Raw genomic sequence first — 19,563 nt, forward strand, 5'->3', positions numbered from 1 at the left:
CTACAAGACTCATCTCAAACTCAGACTGCATTTGCTGCACGAAATGCTGTACCATCTCACTAGACATTCCTCCAAATACAATGTCATCAACATAGATTTGTGCTATTAGAAATTTGCCTTGATCTTCTTTCACAAATAGAGTCTTGTCATTTCCTCCTTTCCTGTAGCCTTGACTAATAAGGAACTCAGTCAATCTTTCATACCATGCTCGAGGTGCTTGTTTTAATCCATAAAGAGCTTTCTTTAATTTGTAAACATGATTTGGAAAGCTTGGATCAACAAACCCCTTTGGTTGTTCCACATATACTTCTTCATTTAAGTACCCATTGAGGAAGGCACTTTTCACATCCATTTGAAATAACTTGAATTTTAGAATACATGCCACTCCTAGAAGTAATCTAATGGATTCAAGACGAGCAACCGGAGCAAAAGTCTCATCAAAATCTATCCCTTCAATCTGTGAATATCCTTGTGCAACCAGCCTTGCCTTGTTTCTGGTCACAGTTCCACTTTCATCAGACTTGTTCTTGTAGACCCATTTGGTACCAATTACATTTGCATTTTCAGGTCTAGGAACCAAGTCCCAAACTTCATTCCTCTTGAACTGATTTAGCTCTTCTTGCATAGCATTTATCCAGAACTCATCAGTCAGAGCTTCCTTCACATTTTTTGGCTCAAATTTAGACACAAAACAAGCATTAGAAACTATGTCAAGTGTCCTTCTAGTAGCAATTCCTTGATTGGGATTACCAATAATCAGGTCTGTAGGATGATTCTTTTGAGTACGAGTAGAAGGTCCTTTCTTTGGAGTAGCAGGGATTTGGTCAGATGCAGTAACCTCTGTATCATTCTTTGATTCATTAGTAGTTTCACAATCTACATCACCTGTTATAGATGCTGTAGCATCTTCTGCATCATCTTCAGCAGTTTCACTTGAGGTGTCATCTATTACCACATTTATAGACTCCATCATGGTTTTGGTTCTATTATTATATACTCTGTAGGCTCTACTATTTGTTGAGTATCCCAAGAATATGCCCTCATCACTTTTAGGGTCCATTTTGGTTCTTGGTTCTCTATCAGACAAGATGTAGCATTTACTACCAAACACATGGAAGTGCTTAACAGTAGGTTTCCTTTCCTTCCATAATTCGTATAGAGTAGTTGTTGTTCCAGATCTCAGGGTGACACGATTATGAATATAGCAGGCAGTATTCATAGCTTCTGCCCAAAAACCATGTGAAAGCTTCTTTGCATGTAACATTACCCTTGCAGACTCTTGTATAGTTCTATTTTTCCTTTCTACTACACCATTTTGTTGTGGTGTAATGGGAGATGAGAATTCATGTATGATGCCTTCAGAGGCACAGAAGTCAGAGAAACTGGAGTTCTCAAACTCCTTACCATGATCACTTCTGATCCTTAATACCACATTGTTTTTCTCCCTTTGAAGTTGAATACATAGATCTTTGAACACATCAAAGGTTTCTGATTTCTTTCTAATAAAATTTATCCAGGTGTATCTAGAAAAGTCATCAACAACAACATATGCGTACCTTTTTCCTCCCAAGCTTTCAGTTTGCATAGGACCCATCAAGTCCATGTGTAGAAGTTCAAGAACTCTGGTAGTGGTAAGATGCTGCAGCTTTGGATGTGGCATCTTGGTTTGCTTTCCAATCTGACAATCTCCACATATGCTACCTTCTTCAATTTTGAGATTTGGCAGTCCTCTGATGGCTTCTTTGGATATTGCTTTCTTCATGCTTCTTAGATTAAGATGGCCAAGCTTTTGGTGCCATAGTTTTACTTCATCTTCTTTAGTGGTTAAGCATGTTGACATATTTTCTCCTTCTTGGGGAACCCATAGATAGCAGTTGTCTTTTGATCTGACACCTTTCATCAAAATCTCACCTTCGTTATTTGTAACCAGACATTCAGATTTGGTGAAGTTTACTTTCATTCCTTGGTCGCATAGTTGACTAATACTTATCAAATTTGCAGTCAATCCTCTTACTAACAATACATTGTTTAGTTTAGGCAAGCTATTACTTCTGAGCTCCCCTATCCCAACAATTTCTCCTTTTGCACCATCACCAAAGGTAACAAAGCTAGTTGAGTAAGACTTTATTCCGACAAGAAATTTACTTATTCCGGTCATGTGTCTTGAACAGCCACTATCGAAGTACCAGTCTTCCCTTGATGAAGCTCTAAGTGATGTGTGAGCAATCAGAGCAGTAATCTCTTCTTCAGGTTGAGTTGTATCACTTTTCTTCTCATTTTCTTCTTTAGGTTTCCATTCTTGTTGAGTAGGAGCAGTTGTGGAAACAGGTTTGTGCTGAGGACGTCTGTTAGGGTACCCATATAGCTTGTAGCAGTAAGGCCTTATGTGCCCTTTTCTACCACAGTAATGACATCTCCAAGCATGGTGCTTTCTTCTATTTCTTGACATGGGATGCTGCTGATGATGCTGCGGCTTCTGATAAGGCATCCTTTGCTTTTGAGTTTCTTTAGGCTCCATGTACATGAGGTCAGGACTGTACTTTTTGAATTTATTGACATTCTCATAGCTAAGCCCAATATTTCTAGGCTTTCGAACATTTTTCTCTAAGATTTCCTCCAGTTGTCCATCAGCCTTATGAAGTTTGTCAAGATGCTCATCATCTTTATACAACATGTCAGAGAATTTTCTCAGCCGCCAAATGTCAGTATTTAATTTTTCAATGACTCCTTTAGCTTCTTCAAGATCAGAGGATAGATAATTTACCTTCTTTTGAAGTTCCTCCATCTTTGAGATATTCTCAAATTTTTCTGCTTTTAACTCATTGATGGTTACCTTTTGTTTCTCAATAACCCTGCAGATCTCAAGATCAGAGGACAGAAAATTTACCTTCTTTTGAAGTTCCTCTACTTTTGAGATATTCTCAGATTTTTCTGCTTTTAACTCATTGATGGTTACCTTTTGTTTCTCAATAACCCTGCAGATTTCTTCACTTTTAAGACAAAGTTCCTTGTAGGATGCAGCAAGCTCTTCATAGGTTACCTCTCCATCATCAGATTCTGTATCAGATGTAACAATACCTGTTAAGACTGAGATATGTTTAGCAGTTACAGATGCTGTATCATCTTCTGAGTCATCATCCTCAGACCAACTGACAGCTAGTCCTTTCTTTGCTCTCTTCTGATATGTTGGGCACTCAGGTCTGATGTGACCATATCCTTCACATTCGTGACATCGAATGTTTCTGTTTAAGTTTGATTTTTCATCACCTTTTGGTTTTCCTTGACTTTCATTGCTGCGCATAGTGCTTGGAGCATTGTTTTTGAAATTTGATCTGGGTCTCTTATCCATTCGTTTCAGAACTTTGTTGAATTGTTTTCCCAATAACACCATGGCCTCAGAGATACTCTCATTAGATTCTTCTTCATCCTCCAGTTCTTCTTCATTATTTTTAGATGAGAAGGCAATGCTCTTATTTTTCTTTTCACTTCTTCCATTTGCAACACTTTCATAAGTTTGGAGTGATCCAACCAGTTCATCCAGCTTCATCTCAGATATGTTTTTGGCTTCTTCCATAGCTGTGACTTTCATATCAAATTTCTTTGGAAGTGATCTAAGCATTTTTCTTACTAACTTTTCTTCGGAATTTTCTCCCCCAAAGCATCAAATTGATTATCATAGTCTAGAATAGTCATATGAAAATCTTGAATTGTTTCCTCCTCCTTCATACGTAAATTTTCAAACTGAGTAGTAAGAATCTGTAATTTAGACATTTTTACCTGAGGAGTACCTTCATGAACAGTTTCAAGAATCTTCCAAGCTTCCTTTGCTGAGACACATTTTTTGATTAGTTTGAAGATGTGTTTATCTACCCCATTGTATAATGCATATAATGCTTTTGAGTTTCCCAAAGCAAGCTCATCCTCTTCTTTAGACCAGTCCTCCTCAGCTTTTAGTTTAAGTGTTGGCTTTCCATCCTTGTCAATGACCACAGGGGGGTCCCATCCTTTCAGAACAGCCTTCCAAGTTTTGCTATCCATAGATTTTAGGAAAGCAATCATGCGTGATTTCCAATAATCATAGTTGGAGACACCAACTAGAAGCGGTGGTCTGCTTACAAGCCCTCCTTCCTTTTCAATGTTGCCAGACATTTTCCCTGGAGCTCACCCTATAACCAGAAAGGGTGCCTGCTCTGATACCAATTGAAATCTGGCACGCAGTGAACACAATGCTGCACAAGATGCTATAGCACACGTTGCAGCAAGACAGTCGCAGAACACAGTAAATAAATAAATAAATTGCAGAACAATAAATAAGACAGGAAATTGTTAACCCAGTTCAGTGCAACGTCACCTACTCTGGGGGATACCAATCCAGGAATGAATCCACTATAATAGCTCTAGTTCAAAGCCCTTGACCAACACCCGGTACTTGACTTATCACCTAGACACTACCCGTGCAATCCTACCTAAGAACCTCTTAGATAATGAGACCCCGTCCCAAATTCCCTCTAACAACACGTACTATGTTGCTGTCAATAATAACGATAAGGATGGAGACACTCTCCTAGAAACTAGACAACACTCTTGCTTAAAAGCTTATGAGTGAATCACACAAACTAACTCCGTGCTTAAAAGCTTAGGAGCAGTTGACAATAAACAACACAAACCCAGTCCTAAACTTGCATCAAAACGATACAAGAAAGGCTCACAAAAGACACACACACTAAACCTCAAAAACGCATACTTTAGTAATACAAGGTTTAGAAATCGCGAGTTAAATAGCCTTGAGGCTTCACATATTTATAGTCTTCAATTGTCTTGATGGGCAAGTTAGGTCTTCAGACAAATACAGCTGTGAGAATTGCGGCCCAACCCTAAATTAATTTCAAAAATATAATTTGTTTGTTTCATGTTGTACCAAACAAAAAAAAACGCCAAAAATATAATATAATTATATTTTTGTTTTAAATCACTTTCCTTTGACCGACTTCAATAAAACTTGCTGAGTAAGTCTCGTCTTGCCCAGACGCACGTGCCTGAATATATAATTGAAGCAAATCTTGACTCAGATTTGAAATAAAAATTCTGCACGAAAACAGAGCTTCAGTATGCTGTACTATAATGCTACAGCATCTCAGTCCAGCATCTGGCTGGTTGGCTTTTGCAAAATGTAGCCAATCAAAACACCAACAGGAAGGTTAAGGATTTGTTGGGCTTCGAAAGGGTATACAAGTTTGGATATAAGGTTGTTATTCCAAGATTTTGACAGAGGGAGGATTAGATCTTTAACCATCTTCTGAGGGGTTCTAGCATCCTTTATGGACCAAATCTTGTAGCCCTCTTGCTCTAGTAACCAGTTATCCAGCCATATGTTTATGCTCTCCCCATTGCCAAGATGCCATAACCCACCTTTTTTTCAAGATCCAATTAGCGTTCAAGATACTACGCCATGTGTAGCTCATGTTCTGTGTAGGTTTTGCTTGTAAAAACTCACATTTAGGGAAATATTTAGCCTTCAGAATTTTTGATAGAAGCTAGTCCGGCTGAGTAATACACTTCCACCCTTGTTTTGCCAACAGGGCTTCATTGAAGGCCCTAATGCCTCTGAACCCTAACCCACCAGTCCTTTTAGGTTTACATATTTGATCCCATTTGACCCAATGAATTTTTCTCTTGTCTAAAGAGTTGCCCCACCAGAATTTGCAAGTCATACTTTCAATGTGTTTGCATAAATTTTTTGGTAATAGGAAGCAACTCATGATATACGTAGGGGTTGCTTAGGCTACCGCTTTAATGAGGGTGCTCCTGCCAGCAAAAGATAAATGTCTTCGCATTTGAGTGGGCATTCATAGATATTTAGAGAAATGAGAAACCCTCTTCATATGAAGGATAGTATGGATAATAGCTTTCATAGGCTGAGGTGTGTGTTTACTGAACATAAGCTTAGATTTTTCCATATTAACGAGTTGGCCAAATGCTTTTTGGTATTCTGAAATAATATCTTTTATAGTTTGGGCTTCTTTTTTATTAGCCCTGAAAAAAAACAACTGTCATCAGCAAACAATAGGTGACTAACCTCAGGGGCACCATGAGCAATTTTAATGCCATGGAGCTTTTGCTGATGTTGAGCTTTGGAAATCAAATCAGATAAAACATTTGCACAAAGAATGAATAAGTATGCAGATAAGGGGTCTCCTTGTCTGAGACTCCTTTGAGGAGTAAAAGGTTGGGAAGGTGTTCCGTTTATCAAAATGGAGAAAGAAACATTGGATACACAATCCATAATAGTATCAGTGAGATGGTGAGGAAAACTCATAGCTTCCACGGTGGCTTGGAGAAACTTCCACTCAACACTATCATATGCTTTTGTCATGTTTGTCTTGAAATGGTGAAACCCCTTTTGCTAGTACTTTGGTTGAAATGGTGAAAAACCTCATAGGCCACCAAAGTGTTGTCGGGGATAAGTCTGCCAGGAACAAACGCACTCTGATTTAGGCTAATGACTTTCGGAAGATTAGTTTTGAGTCTATTAGCAATAGTTTTTCGTTATAATTTTTAGCGTAACATTGCATAAAGAGATGAGTCTGAAGTCACTAGGATAGGTAGGATTCTTAATTTTGAGTATGAGGCAAATATGAGTGTGATTATAAGGTTTTGAGCTCCCTTTATGATTAAGCACCTGAAGTACAGTCTCAGTTACCTCTTGTCCCACGATGTCCCAATAAGTGTGGTAAAAGAGGGCAGGAAGCCCATCCGGGCAAGGGGGCAGCTAGGCCTTTCATGTCTTTTATGGCACTACCCACTTCTTCCTTTGTAAACTCAGCGTCAAGATAGTGGTACATATCCTCATTAATGCAGTTTTTGACAACCTCCACAGTTTCAGGTATGTGCATGGTATTTTGAGAGTTAAATAAATCCTTGAGGTGGTTGGTAAGGGTTTCAGCAATCTTCTCATACTCAGTATGTATACTACCTTGTCTGTCAGTGATTGCTTCAATTTTATTCTTTTTTCTTCTTTGGGAAGCCTTTTGGTGAAAATAGCTAGTATTCTTATCCCCGTGCTTCAGCCACATGGCTCTAGATCTTTGGTTCCACCACATCTCCTCGCAATGGAGGAGGTCATCAATCTCTTTTTCCTTACTTTTGACAAGATGCATCATGTCACCCTGATTATTTTGATCATTAATAATCTATAAATCCTCTTAGGCCTCTTTGATTTTTTTCAGGATTATGCCAAACTTGTTTTTTCCCCAACTATGCAGGTTAGACAAAGTAAACTCAAGTTTATTTTGAAGATTTAAATTTTGTAGTTGCCAAGCCTCTTTAACAATTTGAATATGTTCTTCATCTTTGAGCCACATCTGTTCATATATTTTGCAATATGAGTTGCTCTGAAGTTGCCTGTCAGTGTTAAAAGTAGAGAAATCTAGTAAAATAGGGCAATAGTCAGATCTGAATCTCAGTAAATGCGAATTTTGATAGTGAGAGAAATTGTAGGTCCAGTCATTTGAGGCACAAAATCTATCCAATCTAGCTTGGATATAATGAGACCCATGTTGTCTATTGTGCCAAGTAAATTTTGCCCCTTTAAACCCAAGGTCAGTTAAATTGCATTTGTCCAAAGAGTCCATAAAAGCATTAGTTATACTATAATCAATAGGATTTCCTCCTAACTTTTCATTAGAGTTAAGAACAATGTTAAAGTCACCAAAAATCAACCAATTATTATTTTCATGAGTGGTACGTAGCCAAATTAGTAATCAAATCACAAGTAAGTAATTTATGAGTATTAATAGGGAATCCGTAAATACCAGTAGTGCGCCAATGCATGTTATGAGAATGGATAATTCAATCAATATAGTTCAAATCATAGTCAATTATATTCAAATCCAAATTACAATTTTTTCAAAGTAAAGCCAAACCACCAGCTCTACATCCACCAGTGGTGGAACAATCAACAATTTTAAAACAGTAATAAAGAGCAAAATTTTGCAAAAAACTAGGACAAGTACTTAGCTGTTTAGTTTCCATCAAGAACACAACATCTGGCTGGTGTTTCACAATGAGCTTTTTTAATGCTCTACCTGTCCTCGGGTTGCCACACCCTTGACAGTTCCAAGATAGGATTCTCATGTTGATTGCCTGGCCTGCCCTACAGGTCCTGCCATTTATATTGTTTTGATGTCCTCCATTCTTGGTCTTTTAACTAGGGGTTGAGTTCAGCCATGGTGGGAGCCTCTATTGGTTCCATGGATTCATAGTTGTTTCTGGTTGTTCTGTGCCAAGTTCCAATGTCATCTCTAGTTTGAGTAGTTGGTGTAGCATTGTTAGTTTTTTTTTTTTGAGGATTTAGAGCCCTCTTCTGATGCTTCTTCTTGTATTTTCATTGCCTCCATTTGGCCAACATGCTAGCAGAAATAGGTGGACTATACTGTCCAAAAGTCCTTGAGAGTGATGGGTTGTTGTGATATTTCCTATCTTTCTCCTCCATAACCCTTCTGCCATACTGATTTGATCTAATCCATGGCCCTAATGGTGCAGCATCCTCCATGTTTAGGGGCACATTCTGACAGAGGTTTTCACCATGTCCTATAAGATTCCGCATTTGAAGCAAATTTGGGGTAACTTTTCATACCTGAAATCAATCCATGTAGTGCCATCTTTGTGGTTGCCAATTAGGATCCCTGTTTGAATAGGCTCATGGACATTTGTTGCAACTTTTATCTTGATTATCATTTTCTTGCCAGGATATTCATAAAACTCTGCAGTTTCTACTTTGCCCAACAAGTTTCCAATGCTTTCCCCCATTTTCTTTGTCTTTGCAGTGAGGGGGTAATTCCCAAAATTGAATCCACACATGTGCATGAGAAAAATCTACTATTTTGGGATTTGTTTGTCTATCCCACCCCTTGAAACAAACATTAAAGAAATTTTGAGTTCAATTTCTCAAATTTTGGATCCAATCCAAAGTTTTTATTTTTTGTTATTATATGATGTTTTTGTTAAAAAAAATAATATATTATTATGCAATATATTTATATTAACTTTTTAGATTAAGAAGATGGATCTGTACTAATTGTAAATTAACAAAAATTAATCTACTGCATAAAGTGACAGTGCCGTTGTAATTTGGGAGTTAAGTGGCAACTTGTGAGAGGTGATGTAAATAGAAAATAATGAAGTCAAAAATTTTAAAGAAAAAACAAGAAGAAAGGTCAAATAAGGGTTCAAATTTTCAAACATTTCATTTTTGGAAAAATTGTGGCAAGGTACTTTAACTTAATCTTTTATTTTTCTTAAGGATTAACTTAATCGTTTATGTTATGCTATTAAATTAAATGTGTAATAATGTTATATCGTTCTAAGACAAGCTAGTTTTGTTCTACCGATGAGAGTGTCGTGATAATTATTTAACTTTTTTTTATAGACATGAGGGCCTAAGCCCGAGATAATTATTTAACTTTTTTTTTTTACTAAGATAAAAGATATTCATCCATTCAAATTGATGGAGTACATCAGATTCAAGTACAAATTCAATACCGCTAAAAATGAAAAAGATAAATCTGCGAACAAATTCACAGCATCCAAGTTAATAGCATAAAATGGCATACTCATGCCTACAAATGGTGTAATAAAACCAAAGTAACCGGAATATCTATTTCTCTGGAAGTTTGTCGTTGACGAACTTAATCACAGTGTGAATCAGTAGTTGACCGAGGTTGATCTGCCAATTCAATCAAACGAACATCGCAACAAGACAGGAAAGAAAAACCGCACAAAGACTGGACGCCGAAATCACAAAAAAAGCACACAAAAGAAAATTTTAGTCTATGTGAAAACCACTTATTTAGATTAAAGCAAATATAAAAATATGCATAGGGATGATTTTGGATCAAAAAAAGACCCAAAATCACCCCTTTTTTATGAAAGAAGATGAAAAAAACTTAGAGAGAATGAATAGCTTGTCTCTCTAAAATTAGGGCCGACAACACTATTTAACTTAGTAAATGAGAAATTGTTGATTCACATAATTGTTCGTGAGACTTGATTGAAGAGTCAATAAATGCGTTGGATTATGATGAATAACATTCAATTTTTTCCATTGATTTAAGTAAATAATACATGAGCCATAATCATGAAACCTCAATATATATACAACAGAAAGTTATAATATATTACAAAATTAAAACATATAATTACGATTGCAACATCAAATTTATAGCAAATGGAAAACATGTGAGTTTATAACATTTAAAAAAGACAATTTTTAAAAAAATGAAAAATGAAGTAGATGAACTCACCTCAAATGAAAATATAGCTTAAAAATAGATTATGAAGATTGATATCGATGAGATGAAGGAAAAGGAAGCTTGCAACAACGAAAAATGGCGGGAAACGAATTTTTTCCCTGAAAAAGTAACTTAGTGTGAGATGTAATTGTTCTGTTTCTCTCTTTTATACTAATTTATCAATTTTACTATTATAATAATCTAACGTAATGGTAGTTATTATTTTTATTTCTTTTAATGTGTTGTGTCACTTTTTAATTGGTCAGGACCAAATATCAATTTATGGTCACGTGATCACTTAAGATTATCTCCCAAATCTCTCCTTGAACTTGAATGGTTTCCACCTTTCTTACTAAAACATTTTAAGACTATATGCAATGGGGTAGTTGAAAAAAATTTCAACTATTTAATATATGCAATGAGTAGTTGAATAGAGAGTTGAAATACAATTGGATAAATTGGGGTTGAATATTTTCAACCGTTGAAGAAGCAAGTGGCTGAGGGAGGGAGTGGGTCCCCTTCCTCCACTTGGCAACATATTATTAGTTGTTGTGATTTCTAGATTTTTATTTCATCCTTATTATTTGGGATCAATTATTTCGTAGTAAATTATTTTTTTTCACCAAAATCATCTTTTTTTTTTGTATTTAAATAGAGACTAAGTTTGTTTCATTTGGACACAAAAAAAATGAATTTTTCCTTCTAATTTTTCTATTTGGCCTTCAATAAACTCTTGTTTGTAGCTCCAAATATCTTTTTAGTGAAATTGATCTCAACAATAACCTTTTTAACACCCAAAATTCTAACAATTACTCTTTCAATTTCAACTACCCAATAGATCAATGATGCCTTATTCATCTCAGACACTCCCTTATTATTCTTCTACTCTAGTGGGAAATGAAAATGTTTCGAATGTTGGACTTGATGAAATTCCTGAATTTTCAACACAAATGACTTTTGGTGGCATGAGCGGTGGTCATGAAGCCACCCCAAATGCAAAGGATTCAAATTCTGCTCGTCGAAAAAACCCCAATTGGACCACTGATCAAAATTTGGTTCTAATTAGCGGGTGGATTAAATATGGAACAAACAGTGTTGTTAGGAGAAAATTGTTTTAATAATGACTATCCCTATATTCCATCTTTAATTATTTAACTCTTAATTATTTTAATTTAATTTCAATCGATAATTGTTATTAATATATAATCACAAAAACAAAAACATAAAAGAAAATAAAAATATGAAATAAAAGTGGTTGAGGGAGCCACAGAAATTGTTGGAGCTTAATCTACTTCATAATGCATTTTTGTTTTTTAGGTTGTTTCTCATGCTATTACCAATATTTATTTTGAAGTTTTGTTGACTCTGAAGCTTTTCATTGTAATTTAAATCCGGATTTTTGGTAAAAAAAAAAAAAAAAACATAAAAGAAAATAAAAATATGAAATAAAAGTGGTGTAGTAAGTAAAAGTTGAATGTGTGCTGAATTATTAGATGAAAATGAGAAAATATGATGTGAAGTGTAAAAAGTGAAAAAAATGGGCGTTGAGAATTTAAACCATTGTACATAGTCTACGAGAGTTCATAAAAATGAAGTTAGTTGGTCCTCATATCATATTTGGAACCTTTCATATGGTCACTTCCCAATCCATGTGACATTTTTTTTGTGAAGCAGAATTTTTTTGTTAAGTAGACTAGTGACGATGTCCTTACTAACTGAGTTAAATTCACGGGGACCAACACATGTGACATTTATTCCACACCTAAAATTATCTTCCATTTTAATTTTTTTATTTCAAACCGGAGGAAAAGTGAAAAACTGTGTATCTAGTTCAAACCGGATGAATTTCGAAAACCCACGGAACGTAAACCGGGATGAGAACCGCCCGGTCCATAAATAAATAAACCGGGTCATGAGAATCTGCCAATTGTTTTTACGTTTTCCCCCGATAAAACGTATATCAAATTCAAATTTGAGTACACTCCGCCACCGCCGTTCACGTCCGGCCAAGCCACTCCACCGTTCAGTTTCTCCGTTTCGCGATTCCGATTTTTTAGGTCATTTCAGGTTTGTCCATTGATCCTTCTCTTCGCTATTCCGTTTCTCTCTTTTCTATCTGCTTCGAACAGATTCGTCAAATGGTTCCATTGATCCTCCATCTTCTACTTTTGTCTTTCATTTGTATCTTTATTTCTGGCTAAGTTGTTTCTTTTGTTTCTCACTTTGATTTTCATTGTTTCTTTTTTATTAATTATTATTGATGAATCTCAGTTCCTGTTGAATTAATTGGATAAGTTGCTCTTGAATAATTTTGTTTTGTTAGTTCAAGTTGGTGTTTGCATGTACTATCAATTTTATTTATTTGTTAGTTGATTTAGTTCAAATTGCTCTCCAATGGAGTTTGTGATCTTTCTGTGGTACTTGTTATTCCCATGAGTATTTTTTTATTTTTTTTTAATATTTAATTACTATTGAGTTTAAAGGATGCACACCGTCAGTGTAACTTAATTTTACACCGACAACCAATAAGAATGATTCAATCTTCCATGTCATATCGAGAAAGTGGGGTGAAGTGGAGTTTATGGTGTAAAATTAGTTTACACTGACGGTACATATTTCTTTTCTCATTACTATTTGTGTTGTGCTTTAATGCTTTTACATTACTTATCATCTGATTCAGCCGTAGTGGTTTAGCCTATTCAACTAATTGAACCATGATCCGGAGGTCTTACTGGCTTGACCACTGATCTGGTTTTTAACAATCCAGTTTTCAAAATATTTTGTCTTCAAATTAGGGTAAAACAACTGAATTTTCCGACGGAAAATGGATCAAAATGTGAAACGGGAATGGTCCATCAATGACTTTGAGATTGGAAAGCCACTTGGGAGAGGGAAATTCGGCAGAGTCTATGTCGCCAGAGAAGTCAAGGTACCAAATTTCCCCCCTTTATGCTGTTTGTCTGTGTTGTTTATTATTTGGTGGGTATTTCATTTTGGATCAAAATCAAATAGTCTATCCACAATTTGACCCTAAAATCTGTTTTTGTGATGAATTGATTTAATTTTGAAAGTTTTTATCACATGTACAAATTATGAATCACCGACACAAACAGCGGAGACAATGCTGACAGACACCGGTAGTCATTTATGAAAATGGAACATAAAATGTAACCAAATGTGTTCATGTCATATTGGTGTCAGATACCAACACGTGTTGGAGACCAAACATGTCTTCAATCTAAAGTGTTAGTGTTAATTAGATTGCTATAAATTGGTCTTGAAGTGAAGATGTTTTGAATTCATGCGGAATGGGATTGTATATTTAGGGAGTGCTTAGTGAATAGCTTAATTGAGCTGTATACAAGAGTTTATCATATAAGAGTCCATAAATAAGCTAGTTCCACACTGGCAAAGAAAATGAGGCTAAATTAAGTATATGTTCTGAATAAGTTGATATATTAAGTTGAAAACAAGTAATAAATATATCATAAGCTGTTTTAAAGAATTTTTTGAATACTTAAGGATCCAATAGATTTTATTACTAATTTTTAACTTCTTTTTTGCAGAGTAAATTTGTGGTCGCATTGAAGGTTATCTTTAAGGAACAACTTGAAAAGTATAGGATTCACCATCAACTAAGGAGGGAAATGGAGATACAGATAAGTCTTAAACATCCAAACATCTTGAGTCTTTATGGTTGGTTTCATGATTCCGAGCGCGTTATCTTGATTCTTGAATATGCTCATAATGGTGAGCTATACAAAGAGCTTAGCAAAAGAGGCCGTTTCTCAGAGAAGCAAGCTGCAACGGTAATCCTTTATTAGTTTGATGAGTGTATGGCTATATTGAAGAATTACCATCATGAGGCTGGTTTTTGAACTTGGTTTTAACTAGAGTTATGACTAGTGACATAAGAATATGAAGTTTGTCTTTCTTGCTTAACTTTTTATGCCATTATAACAAACTATTATCATTGTTTTGACCTGGCATTCTGTTGGAGGATTCCTTAACTGTGTCTGAATCATGGAGTAACATTTTTATTGGTTCAAGGCATTGTGTCAGGTTGTTTGGTTTTGACTTTAAAGAAAAGTTGAGTTGAGAGAGAAGAAGCCATAGTTTGTTTTGAGAGAAAATTAGTTAACCAGCTGAAGAGATTGATTGAGAATCTGAAAATTAGATATTCAATATGAAGCTCCGATACCTAAGAATTTAGAAATGGAAAAGGATATATCCGATACCAATACGTGTCTGATATGCATCCAAAAGGCGTTCGATAATTGTTTTTATTCTTTTTAACAAATTACAATATTTTCCTCGTAACTTCTTAGATATATCTACGATACGTCTTTCTGTCTAATGACATGATTGTCATCTAGATGCAATGCATCTTTGATACACATCTCTCTAACTATAGAGAGAGAGAGAGTTTATAAATGTATCTTGCCCATGTCATATATTGATTTTTAGAAGTTTCTTGTATTCCCATATCTGTGTTGTATAGTATTTGTATCGTACTATGTATCCAAACTTCTTAGAAACCATGATATATCTATGATAGTTTTAGCAGTTATGCTAATTGAAATGACATACAGTGAAATATGTACTGCAGAGAAAGTAGGTGAAAAATTGGATTTGAACAACTAGTGATCATTTATATTCTATCATTCTATTCTATGCTTATAATTGTACACCTTCCTTTTGCCGCAATTTTTTGTATTATATTGACCCTTACTTTTGTTTCTTTCAAATTTGAAAATATTAGTACATTTTCAGCCTCACAGAGGCATTGGCATATTGTCACGAGAAGCATGTTATTCACAGGGATATCAAGCCTGAAAATTTGTTGCTTGACCATGAGGTATCTTTTTATTCTTTTACCTCTTGCCCTTTATTGTGGATATATAATATATAATGAATACTGTTGGCAATTAGTTTTAGTCAGTTGATTATTATATGATTAAATTCAAGTTTTGAGGGAATTTGTAGCAATTAATTTGATAATGGCTTGATTACAGGGTCGTCTTAAGATTGCAGACTTTGGTTGGTCAGTACAATCTAAAAGCAAAAGACAAACCATGTGTGGTACATTGGATTATTTAGCTCCTGAAATGGTAGAAAACAAAGATCATGATTATGCTGTTGATAACTGGACTCTTGGTATCCTTTGTTATGAGTTCCTCTATGGTGTTCCTCCATTTGAGGCTGAGAGTCAAGCTGATACCTTTGAAAGGTATCCAAGGGCATGGAACTTGCATATATATAGTAAATTTACATTTTGTCTCACAGAGAAACATTTGAAGCCTTTTTTGCATATATATGTAATAATGTATTTCAATTTGTGCAGGATAAAAAAGGTTGATTTAAGCTTCCCTCCTAGCCCTCTTGTTTCTTCTGATGCCAAAAATCTGATAAGTCGGGTATGATTATATTATTATAGGGTTAAATATGTTTTTAGTACTGAAAAACAATTTTAAATTTTTTCTGGTCCGTATAAAATTTTTTCTTTGATTTTAGTATCTACAATATTTTTGGTCAGCAATTTTAGTCTTTGCTATTAACTCAACTAATGTACCCTTTGCATTTTTTAAAGGTTTTTTTTTGAAGGAATGTTTAGAACATTTTAAACATATTCCTCATAAAAAATAGACTTTTTTTTTAACAAGGATTAAATTAAATATTTAATTTTTTAAGTGTCAAAAGCTCAAAAAAGCAAAATAACCTAACTTGAACATAAAATTCAAATTTTTAGCTCATATATTTTGCAAAGACTTCTAATATAATACTGAGTGTATAGAATCAATGTGTATATGCAAAATTTGGTAGCATTTCAATAAGGTATCAATTTACTTTGTTTTTTATGGAGACTAATTGTCAATGAAAAAATATTGTGAGGACTAAAATTTGAATTTTTTTATAGAATCTAAAAAAGCTGATTTAATCCTATATCTACATTTTATATCCATGATTAGAATGTTGTTCTTACTGCTATCTGTAAATTCATGCAGCTACTGGTAAAAGATTCCTCAAGAAGGCTGTCACTCCAGAAGATAATGAAGCATCCTTGGATAATCAAGAATGCAAATCGTATGGGTGTATGCTAATAGTATCTTTAGTCACTAATGTATTGCAATATATAATATAATAATAGTACAAATCTTGATTGAAATTTGAACTGCAAGAGATTTGTTGAGCAACTGAGACATTGATTAATTAAAAAGAATTGCCATAAAATTCTCTAAAAAATTTCATTCATTGTTTACTTGGAGATTGAGGATGATGACAAATGCAAGGGACGCCCTCCGCCTCGGTATCCAGCACAAGAACTAATTCATTCAAGGACGCTAGTTCAACTCTATCCAGGGGCGGAGCTGCCTTAGAGCTTGGCAAGGCTGCAGCCCGCCCCAAATTATTACAGTATTTTTCTTAAGTAATATGTATGTGTGTGCTATATATATAACATGGAATAGTTTGTGGCTTGGTGGTTGTATTTTTGATTTGCCTATAAGTCGTTGGTTCCATTTTTCATTCACACATTGCATTTTTCCCCCTTCTAAACATGGAAGTTTAACCTTAATTAATCTTTACTATAAAATGAATTGAACTTTCCACTTAACCAATAATAAATTATTCCCCTTGAATTTACAATATAGATAATTTATAACTATTTGGTTGTTGGTTTCCTATATTTGTGTAAGTTGCTTTATATACGTTGTTTCACTTGTTTTTCTGTTCTTTCTTTTATGTTGTCTTAGTTAATTTTGAATTAGATTTGGTGTTAAAATCCGGTGTCAACTATTTCTTTTTTCTTTTTTGAGAAATCAACGAATCTATTTTTTTTTTTTGGTGAATTCAACTAATCTAATTCTATTATTATTATTATTATTACACTTAGGATGCGTTTGTTATTATAGATTAAAAAAATAGTTATTTTAAAATTCAATAATTTAGGGATTAGTTTTCAAAGATTTTATAGAAAAATAGAATTCACTTTGTGTTTGTTTATTATAATAAAAATTAATTTTTTAATACCATAATTTTTAGCTGGTTTTTTTTGTTGGTAAGGAAGCTAAAAAGAAAGAAAATAAAAACATAACTAAAAATAAAAACTATTTACGAAGAAAGAAGGTTCACATTGCATCATTTCTATGAGGATCACGAATGCCTTATGGAGGAGAAGTATGAGTCAAGAAGTCACGCATTTGATGAGACTCCAAGTTTAGCGAAGAAATTTGCATATTGATTCTTTTCTCTAAGTTTGTGATAGAGAGAAACATTTGTTTGATAGAGCAGTTCCTTTATATCTTGGATCAACACATCATGGAATGAGGTTGACACAGCGTAAAGAATCAGAGTAGATACAAGGTCATAAATAATCATGTCTTTGGCCAGCAATAGTTCCTTCTAGATAGCATACAATTCGGCGAGCAAAATGTGAGATGACCATTGAATGAAGCCTGAGAAGCCTATAAGATAATGGCCAAATGTGTTTCTTTTTTGAATCAAAGCCGAACGGGAGAATCTAGATCGAACGAGAGAATTGAGACAACTTCCATCTACGTTAAGACACATGAATGTTATTATAGTTCCACTTGATATGTCTTTCAACTAAACATTTCATTAAAAGGGGGGGGGGGGGGGAGAAACAATTCCTGAAGGCATAGCTCGGATGTTAAAGGAGAGATGACTTAAGGACCAAATCTCATTATTGAGACACAGTTGAATGTGATTTTTTAATTACAAAATAACCTACACTTTTGAATACTTGTTGTCTCTCCTCTAAAAATAACCTACACTTTTAAGTATTTATTATTTGAGAAGTTACTCTTATTGGCTTTTCATTTTTAGCTATTTTCTGATTAATTTTAGATTCTGATTATTTCAAAAATTTATAATATTTTCAAAAATGATTTTTCTCTTTTTTATGGAATTTTTAAAAATGATATTTTTTTTTCCTTTCAAAATACGTACGGAGTATATATAATCCGTAACAAACAGCCTCATATTCTCATTCCTTTTCCTTTTCCCTTCTTTTTGCGTTTTTTTCATCATCATATATATCATCAAAAACTCATTTATCTATCTCTCTCTCAAAACCCACCACCGTGTTCCACTTCCCGGTGTCCCTCCGGCCACCACGTTGGTCCAAATTGAAAACTAACACCACTTTTGAACTCATCTTTCCATTCTCTACAAAACCCATAAGTTTATTTTTCGTTTTGGAGAAATTTAAATTTTGAGCCTCCACATTTTCCGGCCACCACGAGCCTCCACTTGAGAAACTAATCCGACCAATCTCGTCCACTCTCCACTGCGGCGTGCGTCTGCCGTCTTTGTTCCTCCTCAATGTACAATCCTTCCTTAATCCATTTTCTGTGATGCAAATTGGGTACTTTTCAGTTGCCAATTGAATTGGTTTATTGGCTACTTTGATGCTTGCTACTTAATGAAAATAATAATGAGTATTGTCAAAATAAGTAATACTTTACTAAATTATCCCTAGAAGTCTATAAGTTACTGTATAGTAAGTTGGTATAATTGGTTGGTTTCCTTGAGAATAGTGCATATAGTAATAATAATTAGGGATACAATTAGAAAATATTGCATTGGAAAGTGAGAATGACATTCATTTTAAAACAAAATTTTATTCCTAAAGTGACACTTATTCTGAGACGGAGTTATGTAACTTGTGTTGTATGCTGCGGTTCAAATGTGAACCTTAGAAATGTGAACTGAAACTGCATTGCCCTGAGTTTGAAGGTAACTTGCAGCCACCAACAACTGAAAGTGCAATTCTCTTTCATGAAGAACACTTGAGAGCCTGGCTTTCAATTTTTAGGCCATGGGGTTTCTAAGGTTTATAAGAAGGTATAATTACCCCTTCAAAGATAAAACTCGAAATAGAGCATACTTAATTCAGCATATTCAAAGAAGAGGCTTCTCAAAAGAACAAGTGTTCAAGGGCGATGATGCAGTGCTTCCAGTTCTGATCATTGGTGCAGGGCCTGTGGGTCTTGTTCTCTCTATTCTCCTTACAAAGTTAGGTAGGTTCTGAAGTTTTCTTGTGAGCAGTGTTTGAAAATTATGCAGCAATTATAATGAGATGTGCCATGTTTTCAGTTTGTAATTTTGCAACGACGATAATTTCTACTTCCATTCAATGTTTATATATTTGTTGAAAAAACTTATGTGTGATGGATAATGCATGCCTTTAAAACGAGCTATAGAGTTTCCTTTGTTAATTTATGTTACTAGAATACTAGCTTATCTGGCAATG

At 34.6% G+C, this 19,563-nt stretch overlaps 1 protein-coding gene across 2 annotated transcripts; it reads left to right on the plus strand.

Annotated features, from left to right (window-relative positions):
* Positions 1–12,238: 12,238 nt before the first annotated feature.
* LOC123899505 (serine/threonine-protein kinase Aurora-3-like) lies at positions 12,239–16,794 on the plus strand. Of its 2 annotated transcripts, none has more exons than XM_045950653.1 (7): positions 12,239–12,356; positions 13,085–13,218; positions 13,856–14,098; positions 15,052–15,147; positions 15,305–15,519; positions 15,634–15,706; positions 16,295–16,794. In XM_045950653.1, exons 2-7 carry the CDS (start codon positions 13,114–13,116, stop codon positions 16,388–16,390), a joined length of 828 nt encoding a protein of 275 aa, XP_045806609.1. In that variant the 5' UTR covers positions 12,239–12,356; positions 13,085–13,113; the 3' UTR covers positions 16,391–16,794. The 2 variants fall into 2 exon arrangements, with proteins under 2 accessions (XP_045806609.1, XP_045806610.1); XM_045950654.1 differs by having other exon boundaries at positions 13,057–13,218; positions 16,295–16,756.
* The last annotated feature ends 2,769 nt before the right edge of the window (positions 16,795–19,563 follow it).

This window comes from Trifolium pratense, linkage group LG7 (assembly GCF_020283565.1).
Source record: "Trifolium pratense cultivar HEN17-A07 linkage group LG7, ARS_RC_1.1, whole genome shotgun sequence".
In the NCBI taxonomy this organism is placed as follows: Eukaryota; Viridiplantae; Streptophyta; class Magnoliopsida; order Fabales; family Fabaceae; genus Trifolium; species Trifolium pratense.